The sequence below is a fragment of the Schistocerca gregaria genome, chromosome 4 (genome assembly GCF_023897955.1).
Source record: "Schistocerca gregaria isolate iqSchGreg1 chromosome 4, iqSchGreg1.2, whole genome shotgun sequence".
NCBI classification, from domain to species: Eukaryota; Metazoa; Arthropoda; class Insecta; order Orthoptera; family Acrididae; genus Schistocerca; species Schistocerca gregaria.
The window spans coordinates 561,131,730-561,149,636 of record NC_064923.1 but is presented as its reverse complement, the minus strand read 5'-3'; the positions used below and the strand labels follow the sequence as shown (position 1 = coordinate 561,149,636).

General features: G+C 42.3%; 1 protein-coding gene across 1 annotated transcript; it reads left to right on the top strand.

Annotated features, from left to right (window-relative positions):
* The first annotated feature begins 5,979 nt into the window (after positions 1-5,979).
* On the top strand, positions 5,980-16,522 carry LOC126266956 (uncharacterized). The gene is made up of 4 exons (XM_049971673.1): positions 5,980-6,058; positions 12,665-13,020; positions 13,134-13,328; positions 16,262-16,522. Exons 1-4 carry the CDS (start codon positions 6,004-6,006, stop codon positions 16,409-16,411), a joined length of 756 nt encoding a protein of 251 aa, XP_049827630.1. The 5' UTR covers positions 5,980-6,003; the 3' UTR covers positions 16,412-16,522.
* Positions 16,523-17,907: the final 1,385 nt, after the last annotated feature.

The window sequence follows — 17,907 nt, the reverse complement described above, 5'->3', positions numbered from 1 at the left end:
CGACGAGGTCGTGCACCCTTGTGACCACAGCTCTTCCATCCGGCAGTCCGTGCGTGTTCTGGCACTGCACGGACGTCGCTCCCGCTGAGTGCCCAACCGAAGTGGCACAGTCACACGACCTGGAAAAACAACGACGTCGCCCCAAAGATAGGGCAGCAGTTGCTACAGCATCAACGTGAGCCGCATCTCTGATCACTTCTCCACAGAATTTCGGAAGGCTGAAGGGAATAGAAGGGGGTGCCGAGTCTGTCTGGACAAAAAGAAAAGAAGCTTCCTATAATCAGCCTACTTGCACAGATGTGCCAGTGTTATGCGCAACAAACGGTTTTCAGTATTGTCATAAATACATGACACTTTAACATTTTGTGTGTGAGTTTTTGAAAATGTAGGATATATATTAACTTTGATTTGATTATGACTCAATTAAACTGCAGTTTTTGAAATATGAACTGCTGTTTTAATCAAAATCCTACTTTCAGATTCTAAAAAACATATACACGAAATTGCCTCAAAATTTTTAATTTAGAAATTTGTACATTTAAGATTGACTATATGTTTTTCGATGAAGAGTAAAACATAAGTGCTACAATACAAGGCCGTGTCGCGTCCCAAGCGTGGGTTTTGTGAGGGATTGAGCGACACGGTTCGTAAACGGGAATTAGCCGGTTGACCTAATTGAGAGGGAGACTTTTGATCTGGCTAAGATGTTAAATTCCCTGGTGTGAAGGTACAAGGCTAGGATGTTGGTAGAAGTAAACTCGTATGGACGTTATAAAAGTTCTAATTTATTCATAAAGAATACAGATCACCCTAACTGCGTAGTGATTGTACCTACAGAATAGCCAAGCCCATTACAGAGACGGTGACTGACATCCACCGTTCTGGCTGCCTGATAGAACTTTCCAGCACTTTGCTGCCCACACTAGCACCCTACGTCAGAGTCCCGCGGTCGCTGCCTAAACGCTCATCGGCGACTATCTCCAACTGTCTGCCTGCAGCCCGCCCTCAGCCCAAGTCGGCTGCTACTCACGCTGACTACCGTCGCTGCCTAAACCCGAGAGAGAGAGATCCCCGGAGCGGCGTGCCTCCGAGTTTTGTTAGCTCTTCCCCTTCGACCCCGCCAGCGCTTGGCATGACGTAGCGTCGAGTGCAACTTTTCCTTATTAGGGATTGTTTTAGTATTAACTTCAGTACTTTTCTTCAGAAGCTGGGTGGAGGGGTAGAGGGGCCTCTCCCTATATGGTCACGCACTGCGTCCTGAGCCCTTCATTGGCTCCTCATGACGTAGTGCGGTCCCCACCTAGGGCCCTCTTTCTTTCTCTCTCCGCTCCCAGACTTCTCCCTCTAGCCAAGAGTGTTGATACTGTAAGTTATTGCTTATTAAGGGACCTGCCCAGAGCGCCCTTTTTATCTTAATAGCTGAGTCTGCTTCCTTGCTTATCACGCGCAGCTGCCTGGCCGCTTGGACCGCCGCCTCGGCTATCTGGCTGCGTCGTAATCTTTTGTGACCCCTCTGACACGCCTGGCGTCCCCTGTTAACTCTATCTCCCCGTATGATTTCTGGTGTATCGTCTGAGAACAACTGCATTTAGACTTGGCTTTTCTGCGGTTACAACAGCCGCAACGCAGGTCAAAATCCATCTTAGGGACAGAGAGCACATAGGCATGCTCTAAGTCAATGGGAAGGGGCACGAGCAGCGGTGCGGTATATCCTGGCTAAGGACTGGAGGACCATGCCACGGTGCTGCTCATATTGATTGGATTAAATAAGTATGGAAAGTATTCTTTTTCTAAGTTTCTTGTAGTGAATTTCACATTGTCCTAAATTCATTCCCATTATTAACTACAAGTACAGCTCGTCAGAGAAAAGTATCGTGTAATATCTTACAGGAAAGTGAAACATATGAGCAGTTATACCCCAGCACATAAGAAAAAGAAAAAAAAGTGAAAGTTTGACGACTTCTTGACAACGAAGCACAATGTCGACATAGGGAGGGATGGCGAACGGCAATGGCCGTGGCCACTTCGTAGAAGTGTCGCTGTAGTCGCCTCACTTGGTTTGGGATAACCCCGGAAAAAAATAACTGGTTGGCCGTTCTTCCCGATGAGAGTCTTGTGTTGAGCAATGCGCCACCTTTCTCTACACTCTGGCTCAGGACTATTTAGGAGCACAATGGCAGAGCGGAAGAGATTAGGGCACGGTGACCAGAGAAACTATTGCATTAATTCGCAGTTCGTGACGGATCTCCTTTTCAGCGCTCAGTTTAAGACTTTCGTTCTTTATAGCTGCTGAGTTACGATAGATTGAGGTACGCTCTACCTACTGAGGATTCAGGCAAAATTCTGCACATGGATATAACGACGAAACAGTGAGAAACTAGGCTTGCTTATTGTGTTGTTTGTAGAGAGGCGAGACGAACAATACTGTGGGAAAAGAGGCGTGTACACAAGCCCATCCGCCCTTGTTTGTTTGCTGTATATGAAAGCTTCGTAAAGGAAAATTGCAATTACGTGATTTTCATTAAGTGTTGAGTTCTTCAGGCAAGAGTTATTTTTAGTGTGGAACTCTATGCTCACCACTACTGTCGCGGTCACCCAAACATTCAGTTCCAAATACCAAAACTGCGAATCAATCGTGAGTTGCAATAATGATTATGTGGACGATGTGGCCTATTCTACACCTTACTTTAGATCTATATGACGATGCCGTGCTGATTATATTTATGTTTTGTCGATACCATTATGGTCTTATCACTTTAGAACATGGTGTAAAAAAGATCTGAGGATTGTCATTACGGACTGAAACCGATCATCCTCTAAAGAATTCATATTGTGATCAAAGACTGGAATAAAAAACATTTGAATCAATCTATATTTGTAGGGCGTTACGACATAGCAGTGCCAGGACTTTAATAATTATAGATAATTAAATACTGTTATGTTTTGACTATCAGAAATCATTAATCAATTATTATGTGATTTATTGACGGGGGACTACAAATTTCATGCGATTTCAGGTTTGCAGCCGGATGACGTCGAAATCATTCAGCCATCTACAGGTGAGTGCTTTACAATAGAGACTCCTTGCGCAGTTCGTTAAGTTCATACCAAAAACTGATGCAGAAGCTCATGTGCCTCGAACACTGCTACATGAACACTTTCTGTCGAGATAAGTATCGTCAGTCGAATACTGCTCCATCTGGGGCACGTAGACACGTGGGTAATCGAGAGGTTGCGTGCATCCTCGGAATTAAAATTCAGTAGATAAAATAATAAAATTAGTCTTCGCTAGACGTGTCGTCAGGCATACATTTTTCCTTTCTGAACATATTAAAGAAATATCTGGATGTCACAGCTGGTCAAGTTGATAGCCGCCACCAGGATTAATAAGATCTCACGCCACATTTATTCATAATTGGTCGGCGACAGCGTTCATGGTTTCGTTACAATTTCGAATAGATGCACTTCTGTAGCTGGATTTATCCAAAGCCATTCAGCCAAATTTTTCACCTGTATGTTCAGACGTACCATCATCTGATGGCGTTCTTGGTCCGGTGCTTTCCAAAAACTTACTGAGCTGCATGCCATATCCCTTGTCGTCTTCTCTCTACAAGTTTGGCTTCTTCCATCGTACCACTTCACTGTCCTTTTATTTCAGACAGACAGTTTCATGATGTTTGTGGGATGCAAAAAAGGATGATAAGAAAAGAGATAAAATGGGTCATATTCAGGGAGCTACAAAGATTGCTGTAATGTTGCAGCAATATGGCTACAACTTCACCTGCAGAGTATATGCAAACTTTGGACCAACCATAGCAGAATTTAAAAAAGTGGTACTCTATTTTCTTAACAAAGATGAGTGTACCACAAGCATATCCTCAGATATGCCTGACGCTTTTGACTGCTTTGGTCATAGGATGGTATTAAATAAACTACTATAATTAGAAAAATGATTTGTAGCTAACAACTTGTTCCAGTCATACCTAGAAGATACGGCATCAAGAGTAGGGCTGCACAGAACGTCAGATATGGGCAAACATTTAAAGAAATTCTCATCAACATCAAAATTAACTAAAATGGGATTTCCTCATTGTAATATTTTAAGACCAGTATTGTTGCAATTGGTATACATGCAATAAAGTTACATGGAACACAAGGAAAACAAATGGCGTCTGCTTTTCTTTAAAGAGCGAAAACGACACTGTTTTTATTTTAGATGTAGATGATATTTTCATATAAGTTACATAATAAAGACAAATTTTCTATTAATGATCATTGATTCTCTGTTGGAGAGGTGCTAACACACACTGCGGTCAGAATGACATCAATATTTTAAGTCCATAAAGTCACGTCACTATTGTTTAACAGATATAACCTCTTAGTTACATCATAAGTACACTAAGTTCTTAATTATGGAATTAATTTTTGGAACAAGTAAACCAAATCTGAATGCAGTTTTCAAACTATAATGAAGGGACATGAGAAAAATTACTAAAAAGAGCAATTGGGATTACTGCAACGATCTGTTCAAAACGTTAGGGATTTTAATTAAAGCATGTGAGTGTGTTTTCCAATCAGTTATAAATATAAACAATAATCTTGACAATTTCAGCAGAAATACCTCCCTCTGCGACCGTGGAACAAACATAACTTACATATACCAAGAAAGAATAAACATAAGACATAAAAGAGCATTTACTAACAAGGAAAACACAGGAAAAGTGAATGATTAGAAATGTTAAAGAGTTCAGCAAAACAACTTTTTTCGAAAGGTTGCTGATGTTCAGATACGAATGAAAAGTGTAGCAGCAGGTTTTCTTTTCCATTACGCAATAATGTTTGCGTCTGGAAGGCAGAGTGATTTTTGTTTTGAAGCGAATGAACAGTGTAGCAATGACTTCTTATAGTATGCAACAACTGCTCTGCAAGAATATATAAATAAAATAGTATTGTATACTAGGAATAACCCAAATGGGGTTCCACTGTTTTTATGGGACTGGTCTTGTATTCGCGACGTTGGAGGCCCTAATCTCCATCCAACAATCTTGAATTATATTTTCCGTGATTTCCGTAAATTACTTGAGGTAAATGTTTGGATAGTTACTACTATAAAGCCACGACTAACTACTTGTCTCATATTTGTCAAACTAGGCCTTTAAGTTGTTACAAGCCTCAATATGAAAGTTATGTCCCACAGTCGAATAAAGCTGCAACTACATATGCTACAACTTTTGAAACTGGCTATATGATCAAGCGTTACATCACGAGGCGGAACTCAGATATTTATTAAATGTTTAATTGCTGTGACTAATGGAAAGCAAAAACACGGAGTGTGAGATCATGTAAGCATTATGGCCGATCTATATGTGGGGACTGTATACGATTTCGTTTACAGATATGTTAATTCCTATTCGTCAGTAACGAGACATACTTTTCGAAGAACAAATCTTGATCAAGGTACCCCATCAGCAAAATTTCTATATTTGTCCTGACTTGCAGCTGCCAAATCGATCGTTTCGTCTCAGATCAAGCCAACAATTCTCTCATGATGATCAAACCAGCCGACTGACGACACTTTGCGCATGTAAGTCACCGTTTTGCGTCAAAAAGTCGGTACATGGATCTTATCCAGTATATGCATATGGAAATGCGAGTCAGATAATACGTACATTATTTTTCTATTTGGCTTATCAGATGTGATTCATTATTGGTCACATATGTATTGACACTTCCGTTCTCAAGAAAACATCTGTATCTGAGGGGCAATCATAAACTCATCGAAAAGTGCTGATAAAAAACTGACGACAAATGCTTTTACTCAAGAGCCACTTCATTCTCCGAGATAGATGGCACAGATAACTTTGAAAATCACGGGGTGGGTGTTTTTGCTGCTTTGATGGGAAAATATGTGACGTTGGTAGTCTCACATTGTGGAACTATCAGCTGCTATATATAGAAGATAAGGATTAGAGAATGGCACAGTTGGAGGCCTACATCCTCAACATGAAGACCACAATTTCTGCCCTCGTCGCAGCCATCTGCCTCACCGTCTCCCCAGGTAAGTTACATGAAGAAGTAAACTGCACTTTGCTATTTTGGAACGGTGTATTTGACAAACAGGTGGACATCCAAACTGAAGTGTCCTGGGGTTGCATTGTGCACGAGCCACATGGCACCGTCAACTGCTGTCGCACGTTTTCCAGCATTACTGTCTTCAAGGTCTGTGGGTAGCGTCTTTGACTAGTAATAATTAAAAAAAAAGTTCTGGTTCCCACGTTCGAATCTAACCACTACATCAATTCTGAACAAAAATGATAAGCAATGGCGCCCGTAAACATCCAGAATAAGAAGCCACTCCCGTTAAGTCAATGGCCTTGTCGAAAAGGTCGGATGGGGGGGAAACAGATTCAGAGCACTCACTTGTCATTGGGGTGGCTTACTGCCCATTAAGAGGCGAAAGAATCAGCAATGATCAACGGTATGAAGATGAAGAAGCCAATGTAAACCACTACATTAAAGACACATAGCGAATCCACAGGACACGTGGGTTGTAACTGAAAAAGTGTCGTGGCGATGTCTCCATTAGCAAATGATTCCAGACTCGTCTCCCATTCGGGTCTCCAGTAGTGGACTGCCAAGTGGGGAGCTGACCGTGAGAAAAAGATGAAATGATCAACGACGGGAGCCGAGCGGTTCTAGGTGCTTCAGTCCGGAACGGCGCTGCTATTATGGTCGCAGGTTCGAATCCTGCCTCGGTCATGGATCTGTATGGTGTCCTGAGGTTAGTTAGGTTTAAGTAGTTCTAAGTCTAGGGGACTGATTGCCTCAGATGTTAAGTCCCATAGTGCTGAGAGCCATTTGAACCATTTGTCAACAACGGGATAACATTCGACAGAGGGGAGCTTGCAATGTCGCAAGTTTGAAAATAGCTCCTAAACTTGAAAATCTGAAAAAGGGAAATACAAAGATTCAGTCTAGATACAGTGGGAGTCAGTGAAGTGAAATGGAAAGAAGAGGAAGATTTTAGTTCAAAGGAATATCAAAAGCAGCACAAAATAATATTCGGTATGAATAGGAAGGTAGGACAGAGAGTGAATAACAGTGAACAGTTCTGTGATAGTGTTGTTCTCCTCCGAATCGACAGCAAACTAATACCGATAACAACAGATTACATATGCATGCCAATGTTGCAAGTAGAAGATGAAAGATAGGGAAAGCATATGATGATACTGAACCTCTGATACAATATGTAAAGGAGATGAAAGTCTATTAGTCATGGGGTATTGGAATGGAGTTGCAGGGGAAAGAGAAGAAGAAACGGTTATGTGAGAATATGAGCTTGGAAGTTGGGTGGAGAGAGTAGAAAGATAAATTGAGTTCTACAATAAATTCCAGCTAGTAGTACCATATATTCTGTTCAAGAATCGTACGAGGAGGGGGCATAATTAGGCAATGGCAGGGAGATATGGGAAGATTCCTTTTAGATTAATTCATGATCAGGCAGAGATTCAGAAATCAGATATTGGATTTTAAGGCGTATCCTGGAGCAGATATTGACTCAGGCCACAATTTTGTAATTATGAATAAGGAAGGTAACTGCGAAGAAACCTTGCATAATAGAACTACTACAACTGCTCAACGAAAGAAGGAAGTGGAAAAAACATTTAGGACAAGGCAGAAATACAGTAATGAAAATAAATAAATAGGAATTACAGGACAGCAAAGTAAGATAAGATGCGAAAAATTCGCAAAAGGAAATGATCATCTGGAGGGCTGTCTCAGCATACAGAAAAGTCAAAACAACCTTAGGTGCAATTAAAAGCCAGAGTGGCAACGCTAAAGACTGCAGTGGGGATTCCACTGTTAAATGTAGAGGAGCGAGTGGATAGGTGGAAAGAGTACACTGAAGGCGTCTTTGAGATGCAGGACTTGTTCGGTGACGTGATAGATGAAGCTGAAGTCGATGAGGAAGACATAGGGGATCCATTACGAGAGTCAGAATCTAAAAAGGCTCAAGAAGACCAGAAACCAAGTAAGGCAGGAGGGATAGACCATATTCCGTCAGCGTTTCTAAAATCATTGAGGAGAATGTCGGCCAAACGACTATTCAATTTGGTGTGTAGAATCTATGAGACTGCCCACGCACTTTTACACATTCGAAAAAATATCATCCACACAGCTACGAAGATAGCAAAGTCAGGTAAGTGCGAGAACCATCACACAGTCACACAGCCCATGCTCCCAATCTGCTGACAAGTATAATGTACCGAAGGATGGGGAGTAAAATTAGGGATCTGTTAGACGATGATCAGTTTAGTACTAGGCAAGGTAAAGGCAACAGACGGATAGCTCCGACGTTGCGCTTGATAATGGAAGCGAGACAGAAGTTCAGAACTGGCTCATAGGATTTGTCGATCAAGAAAAAGCTTTCGGCAATATAAAATGGAGCAAGATGTTCGGAATTCTGAGCAAAATATCAGTAAACTATAGGGAAGGGCGGGTAATACACAATACATGCTAGACCCAAGAGGAAACAGTAAGACTGAAAGACAATGTACGGAGTACTCATATTAAAAACTGTGCAAGACAGACATGCAGCCTTTCACCCCTACTGTTCAATCTATGCATACAATAAGCAATGCCGAGCGGAGTGGCCGAGCGGTTTGAGGCGCCATGTCACTGATTGCGAGGCCCCTCCCGCCGGAGGTTACAGTCCTCCCTCGCGCATGGGTGTGTGTCTTGTTCTTAACGTAAGTTAATTTAAGTAGTGTGTAAGTCTAGGGACCAATGACCTCAGCAGTTTGGTCCCTTAGGAATTCACATACATTTGAACATTTGAAGAAGCAATGATGGAAAGAAAATAAAGGTGAGACTTAAATTCAGGGAGAAAAGATGTCAATGATAAGATTTGCTGATGACATTACTATCCTCATTGGAGGCAAAGTACAGTTACAGAATCTGTTGAGTGTAATGAACGGTCTAATGCGTACAGAATATGCGTTGAGAATAATTTGGAAAAAGATAGATGTAATGAAAAGTAGCAGAAATGAGAATAGCGAGAAACTTAACATCTAAATTGGTGACGACGAAGTAGACGATGTTAGAGAATACTGATGCCTTGGAAGCAAAATAACTAATGACGGACGAAGCAAGGAGGGCATAAAAAGCAGACTGTAACAGGCAAAGAGGACATATCTGGCCAAAATAAGTTTACTTGTACCAAACGTATGCCTTAATTTGAAGAAATAATTTCTCAGAATGTACGTTGGGAGCACGGCATTATATGGTAGCGAATTATGGACATTGCGAAAGCCGAAAAACAGGAAAACCGAAGCGTTCGAGATGTTACGCAAAAGAAGAATGTCCAAAATTAGGTGGACTGACAATGTGTGGAATCAGGTGATTACTCATTACTCCAAATTGGTTTTGATGTCTACTAACAACATCATCGTACGTATCAGAAGCTCCCCACGTGTGACTGTTATGTCTACTTATGGTGGCGCATCGACCACACATCAGCTCATCTAAACGAATTCTCACTCTGCAGCACTCTGTAACACCTCCGTTTTTATCCTGACCTGATCTGATCGAATAGCAGCCCAATATTTATTATTAACATGACCGTGAACCTAATGGGGCTGGTAATCGGAATTGACTGCTACGGAAGTTGTTACTTTGCAGGTCGTCCTGTTCAATACTATAACACTAAATGTATGGCAATAAGGAACACCAACACAGTTTTACTAATTACGAACTTATATTCTTCTCAAAACACAAAAAGGAGACAGCCACTGCCTTCGTCATACATATCTAATTACGGCTAATCTCAGCACACGCTTTCTCCATTTGCCATTATCGACACACGCTAATCCATCACTGCACCCAACACTGTAATCCAAGGTTAGGCCGGCGCGGTAGACGCGAAACTAAATATCGGCACTAGTAACGTCACTGATCACTTTCATAATGATACTTCATCACTTTCCCGGTATTAATTTATTATTTACGGGTCTAACCACGGCGATGGTGACGCCCTTCTCGGTTAAAGACGCTGTATTTCAATAATGGCCTCCACACACACACACCATTCCCGCCAACCACTCTGGCGCATCTCGACACTCGCTCTCTCAACACGTCACAATCGATTGTTTGCCCTATCGACCTGTGCCGAGTGCAAAGTCATAGTAAGGGCCTACGGACCAGATACAAGCGGAGTGTGTACTGACACGAAACTTCCTGGCACATTAAACCGTGTGCCAGATCTGGACTCGAGCTCGGGAAATTTCCAGAGATTTTTCTGACAATTGTTCACTTTGAAGGAAAGTACGCATGGATACTCTTTGATTATGTCCACGTCAGGTGCTGCTACTCCAGAGGCGGCCCGTCTAAACTGTCCCACATTTTTTTTGGTGTGTATCTGCGGTCGATGGCTCAATACGCTGCCTCACCAAGTCTGCTCCGTCTACTGTAGGTATAACAATAAAATGCCAAGTTCCTCAGGAGAGGGACATCCAGTGAAACCTGTTATCCAGACAGCACAAATAATGCAGTACCATGTTTCTTTCAAGTGTGCCTCAGAGTCAATCAGTAGGATGCGTCGAGAGTGGAGGAAGGCGGAATCTTGAGATTAACAGGGTTGTTTCGAATTTTTATTTGTTTCATTTCTTATGTTGGTTTTCGATACGTGACGATACAGCAGTTTGAAATGTCAATAACGATGATACTAATATATGGCCACCACAACACCCTGCACCGTGTCCCTGAGAGCAGAAAATCTCCGACCCGTTTTGAATATTAACGAATACTAAATATGAAATAAATGTCAACGATAGGCAAGTTGTGAAAATGCAGTGTGAAAAAGAATTCCGATTAGAGAATTCATTTGAAAAGGTGGGAACTCGAGATTATTAAGGATTCTGCATTTGGGTTTGTGGAGTTCAAGTGCTAAAAGTTAACAATCGTGTGGCCATTATGAGAAACAGTTACATCTTAAAGACATGTGTTAGCAATGTTTACCTGATTTGGACTGCTTTAACAGATATGACTTGATAATAGTATAAAAAAATTTAGAATTGTAGTTGATGAAGAGATGAAAGTCCAAATCTGGATGTACAGAAGATAAATACAATAATACACAGTTAAATGGCAGTTTACTCTTTTAAAAAATTATTGTCCTATACATTGACTGCATCCAAATCAAAGTAAATTTCATGGGGAATTTTCCACTTTTTTTTCCTTTATTGTATTTCGATTCCCCCCAGCTTATTACGCTGCTCTGCGGCCTACAGAGTGTTTAAAACGTAAGAAACAATAGAAAGAACAATAAAAGCAGGCGATAAAACGGTGATTGAAACTGTAAAAACGGCGGAAAATTGTGGAAAGTTAAAACATAAAGCAAGGGGTTGGCAAAGCTAATAAAATACACAGGAACCAGACAGGGAACGTAGTAGACAGCAATTAAAAAACATGGACACAGTCTGGTTTCTGTTCGCAAGAGATATAAAAATCACACCAAGCGACAATATGATGGCCGTTCGCAACAATTCGGAGAAGACACATAACACTGAACACTCACTGTAAAACACTGTACTAAAATGTCGGCACAAAGATAACACATCATAGCCGAGGGCGGATGGGAGGGGGGAGGAGGGACCAGGGCAGATGGGGGGGGGGGGAACAAGGAGGGAGGAGAGGAAAAACGAAAGGGGGGAACCAAAGGAGGGAGAGGACTAATAAGGGGGGAGGGGCAGGGCACAAGCGAGAGGGAATGGGAAAAGGCAGAGGAGGGAAATGCAAAAGGACTCAGGGGAGAGAAGGGAGGCAGAGAGAGGGTAGGTAGGGAAAAGAAAGGGAAGAGGGAGCCCAGGAAAAGGACGGAGGGAAGGAGGGGGGTGAGGATCAGAGTTGATAAGAGGGAGAAATGGAGGGAGAGAGGGCACATCTGGGAGGGGGAGTTATGGAAGCCACCTTGGGAAAGGAGATGAAGGATGTAGAGATGGGGGGTAGGGGGGACAGAACAGTGAAGACATGGCAGGGGGTGGAGATGGGCGAGGAGAGGAGCAACCAGGGGGTGAGAGGGATCAAGGCGGCGGGAGGTGTAGAATATGGGAACTTTCCAGAATGGTAGTAATTCAAATAAAGATCCATTATAAAAGCAGTAACGAGTACGAGTGATGACTGAAGCTTGTAAACGTTGAGATTTTGTCTAATAAACAGTAACTATATTTACATATTTTGCTTCTTCTTAACTACTGAACATAAACCATGTATAAACTACTCTCGCCTGTCTCTGGAATTGAGTAGTCATCCGAGAGAGCTGTGTGCCGATCCCGTACTCCACGATACCGCATCCAAATGATGCCATAACGCAGAGGATGACACTGTAGCCAGTCACCAATGAATGAGTCGTCAGGCCCTGAACGACGAACTGGTAACCTAACATCCATAAATACACAAAGAACAATAATGAAGCTATATTAAAATCGAAAAAGGGACTAGGCACACGGTCACATTTTTAACCATCTCTTGTTTATCTGTATGTGAATATTTCACCGCCAAATAAATAATTTCCACTTGAATCTAGTTTGCGAGCGCTAATACTATAAGCGAGGCGAGAGGGAGCGGAAGCTTACACTATGAACGGAGAGTATGGTCGTGCCCACAGGGGACGCAGCATCAATGGAAGGAGCTTTCGTGAATGCCACACGGATCATCCCTCCTCCCGATGTGACGTACTACATTGTGAATGGGACAGCCACCAGGGATATGATGATCGCTGCTGTCTCATCTTACATCGCCACCATGACGGAAGGGTTGGGCTACCAGACAGCCAACTCAGTCCGGGCGACCTACAACACAATGCGTCACATGGAGCAGGGTGTGCAACACGACGTCTACGAGATCCAGAATGGGGCTAATGTAACATTCGATGCCTCATTGTCAGGGCTGGCAGTGTGCTACCGCAACTTCTCAGCTGCTGTCAAGAACGGTCTCAGATACACGAAGCACTTCAGTTCACAGGTAAGAGAATCTTCCCACATACTGTTGTGTACTCTCATCATACGAATTTCCATCAGATTCTCATAGCAAATTCCAGTGGCCTCGACCACCTTACACGTCGGCATGTTTCACAGGGGAACTTGAGAACAGGTGCTAGACAGCAGAAGGAGATCCGCATTTGGGATCTGGATGAGGCGTTCGTCCACCTGCCAGAGACAGTGGCACCAGAGCTGCAGAAACTGCACGATTGGATCGTCGAATTTGCGTACATCGGCATCTCAAATGCCACCGCCGAGCTTCCGGCTGTCATGGAGGACCTTCGAGTGCAGGTGAGGACGGTTACATTTGGACAGACTTGTGTTGTATTGTGTCTGTAAGATTAGTTATTATGTAGTCCGAGCAGAATTATTTTATGGTTGGCTTTTGTGTTGTACGGACAGTTTCGACTGACAGCTGCAATTGTATTGCAGATCTTCGACTGTGTGATTACCTGAACAGTTTTACCTTTTGTACGATATTCTGTTTACTGTATAAAGTTGCACCCACGGCCCTGTCACGTGTCGGTGGTGAATTAACGATTGTGATTTTGAGTCAGCGGAAGTTGGTCATGGTTACTGTTGTTGTCTGATGGAAGCAGGTCCATTTTTATGATCGAGTATGAACATTAGTTGTTGTGTATGTGCTGACAGCACAATCAGTCTCCAGTGACGGAACACTTGAGCCCTTTGGAGTGATTTCGATTCAATCCAGAGCCATTGTAGGTAGGTGTTTCATGATTTCACGCAGCCAGTGATTTATGGGTATGACAAGCGCACGATTTTCTTATGTTGTTTCCACCGTTACAGTGTTGGGTCTACACCTACAATGTTGATGCGTGCGAGCCCCATGTCCTACGAACCCAATTTGTCATGGCATTGTTTTATGGTCAATGTTTGGTTCTTCAGGCCGTCCAATAACAAGTTCCTCGTTCTTGAATTATATAATTACAGAATTCAGCCAGAAATTAACTTTGTCCTCTGCTAATGTTTGGGCTGTAAATCAGTGAACCATCTTCAGAGTGCACTACAACGAAAAGATGGTAATGCGCTGCCATCCACCTTATTTACCGGTATAGTGAGCAGTTTGTACATGCGCACACTGAGGGCTTTAGTCCGTTTAATATGTTATCTAATTTTTAATCGTTACCCTATTGCGATAGACCAAGTGAGAGAGGAGCAGCGTCTTTTTCTCTTTTACTTTGGGAGAAAGGATATAAATGACGAAAATGTGGCAGTGGGCCGGAAAGTATGAGGGGCCTAGCGCGTGCAAGACAATTATGTAAAAATTAAAAGGAAAAAGACATCTTGAAAAGTAGAATAATAAAAACTGTTTTCTCTAATTCTAATTAATTAAACAATTACAGGTGTTTCTGTACAATGGGTATTTTTTTCTCAAGATCCTGTTTGTCGCGAAATTAAAATAACAGCGAAAATCCGATAAATCTTTGCGCAGATGTGTTGTGCGATGTCTCTAGTACGCCCATCAATCGCATCACGTCGCACTTATTAGTTCTGAGCGCGCAGTGAGAACGTAAAAGTTCGATTTCTTTATGCTGAGGGGTGCAATGCAGCTGAAAATCATTGAAAATGAGTAATATGTACAATGAATCTTTCACGAGTGACAGCAAGGTGCGGCAGTGGTGCAGAAATTTTCAAGCAGGTCTTACAGACGTTCATGATGTAGGAGGCCACGAGGCGAATGTCAACCGATGATCCTGTTCAGCCAGCGGATCAGGCGATTCGAGAAAGTCATTGGTTCACAATTTCTGTGTTGAGTGGTTAATGAAATTTGAGGCCAGCTCTGTATAAGATCGTGAGTGAGAGACTTCAGTGCCGCAAACTCTGTGCAAATTGGGTTCCAGAGATGCTGTTCGACCATCACAAAACATAGCGATAGTGTTTCTCCAGCGCTATCACCAAGACAAAGAAAATTTTTTGAACAAAACTGGAATAGCGGACGAGACATCGGTCCATTTAGACCATGGATAAAAAAAAGAGCAATCCAAAAAGTGGTACATTCTCGATTCCCGAGTAAACCAAAAAGTGCGAGCTAACCTTTACCACCCGAAAACGTATGGCTATTATATTCTGAGACCGAAAAGGTGTTTCACTGGAGGAATTCACGGAACGTGCCACGGCCATCACTGCAGCCTTACACAGCGTAACTCTTCAACGTGTACGAAAGGCAATTTATAATAAGCGAAGAGGAATGTTATCTTCAACATTGTCCTTCTTCACGATAATACTCCGCCTCACATAGGAGCTGCAGCAAAGACGATCCTGGACCGTTTTCGATGGGAAGTGTTTGCTCACCAACCATACATCCCGGAATTGGCTCCTGATTTTCATCTCTTTGCTGACATGAAATGCTGGCTAGGAGGACACTATTTCGGCACAGACCAGTGTGGAGAATTTTATGAAAGCACAGGCGACTGCCTTATATGACGAGAGTATTGGAAAGTTGGTACTACACTACGACAGCGGGGATTCTATAGATCGAAGATAAAACATTTTCATTTTCACTGTGGTTTACACTTCGCCATCTCTCGATCGTTGAAAAGAAAATAGCCCTTGTATAAGACGTGCTGTCATTGTTGTGCAACAATTAAGAAGCAATCTGCCATATCACTTCACGAAGTCCACAATTTAAAAAGTTAAAAAAATAAAAAAGTGCACCTGGACCCGGAATAGAAAACCGCGGATACACTAAGGCAAATCTATTGACTGCACTAAAATGACAACCCACCTCCAGACAGTTGAATGAAGACAGTGATATGGGACGAGATTTTGTTGGCGACATTTTTGTACTGTTGGTATGCAAGGAACTGTGCTGTGGCATCCGAGTGGACGAATTTTGGTTCATCATTTACAGAATATATTTGAGGATATTACTCTGAGATGAAGAGATAACCACTGCAGAGGAATTTGTTGGTGGCACAGTAAGTCAGACAACGATTGATTAACTAAAAAAAGTTTTATTTATCTTTTATTTCAGAGTCTTTCTATTCTTCTGTTAAGGCCATGAATGTTAAAAGTTTTCCTATTAAGGGAATTCCTTTCTCTAAGGCTCTAACAGTCTATTCAGGAAGTTTGCTCTCATTACTGGATGTGCTCAACGTTTAGATTCTCGTCTAGTTGACCTTTGCTTTTGTCTCGTATGACATTGAATAACAGGGACACACCAAATCACAGTAGCCAGTAACATTTTATCTCTTTCTGTGCAGTACCTGTACCCCGACGTGGCGGCCGCCATGGTGAAGGCTTACAACCTCCAACAGAGCTACGACGATCTGTTCCAGCAGTACACTAACCCAGACATCTACAGCGAATACGCTGCAGCCCGCGACGAACTGCTTTCCCTGGAAATTGAGTGAAATCTGCATTCACAGGCAACGAGCAGATGTTGGTTATGTCAGCATCAGAATACATTTTGACACTATGAGTAGGGATGTATTGGTCAATAAATAGCACTTACGCACGTTAAAGACCTGTCTTGTTATTTGGTTATGTGTAGAAGTTAAAAAAGATGTAATTGTTGGAGAAACAAAACCCATGATAAATAAAGAAATGTGAGGAGAAGTACAGCATCTTAGTAGATGGAAAGCCAGTGGATCAGGTCTGTAAATTAAGTACTTGCATTCTATCTTCTGTGGGGGCATGAAGGCAGAAGACGGAACTACGGGAAGTTTCAAAGCAGCAGGTCTTTTGTGTAACGTTGTCAGATGGAACTTTCTTAACAAGAGAGAGAAGGAAGATAAACTGTGTGTAGATCCACCTACATCTCAAAATTGACCTATGGCTTCGAATTTGTGTATACAGTTAGCGAACAGCCAGGTACAAGTAATAGAAAGGAGTACCTCAGGAAAAAGAAACCATACTTGAAGGAAGAGGAACAAAACAGAATTACACAGAAAAATTGCTGTGCCTCTGGAAAGGAGTATCCACGAGAAACTGCTGGAGCATTTTGAGCAAGTCCAGCGAATATCGAAAGATCACGTGCCATGGATAGTGAAAGAGGTAAGAATTTGTTTCTAGTTTAAAGTTTCGCTCAATGCGACTTGTTCTGACTTGTTTCATGTTTCTTCCCTTCCTTCATTCTATCACTGTCTCATCTGGTTTATTAACCAATAATGTAAGTGCGATTATACAGGGCGAGTAAGAAGTCATACATTTCGTATGTAAGATATCAAAAGAAAGAAAGAAAGAACCCGGCAATACTGTGTTACAACGTCATACTGTTATCGATTCGATATTCTGTAGGGAGTTTGCGTTGTTGCTGGCAGACACTTTACAAACAACAGACAGTCATGGGATACACACTTTACAAACAACAGACAGCCATGGGACGTAGTCCACCGGAATTACTGGTCACATCAAGTCATCGTAAAATGGTGTTTAGTTCGATAAGTTATGAACAAAGCAAAAACAGTTGGTTATATTGTCTTATCACTGATAGTACATGAGGCAAGCATTGGTATCTGCCGCTGGAGTGTCTACTCCTTTTTCAGGGCAAAGCATGAGATGAGTACACCAAGTGTCTCCTCTATTTAACAGGCTCATATCGTTCGAAATAATGTCTAACTAGTAGGGATCGGTGAAGTGGGAGAGAAACCGTTAAAGGCAGCCCTACCAATGGATCCATGTTAGTGATTCGTATTCTCTGTTGTTGTGTAAAGTTGGCTTTTCTCTGCCTTGCTTGTCTCTTGGCCTTTGGTGGGTGGTAGGTGGTGGGAGGCGCCCAGTTACTCCTCAGTACCTTTTGCTGGTGTGGCCACAGTGCGAAATAGTGGCGTAGTCAGAGGAGATACCTGGCACAGGTGTTTTTAAGTTCTGTGTAACATGGCCACTAGTAGTACCTATGTGGACTACA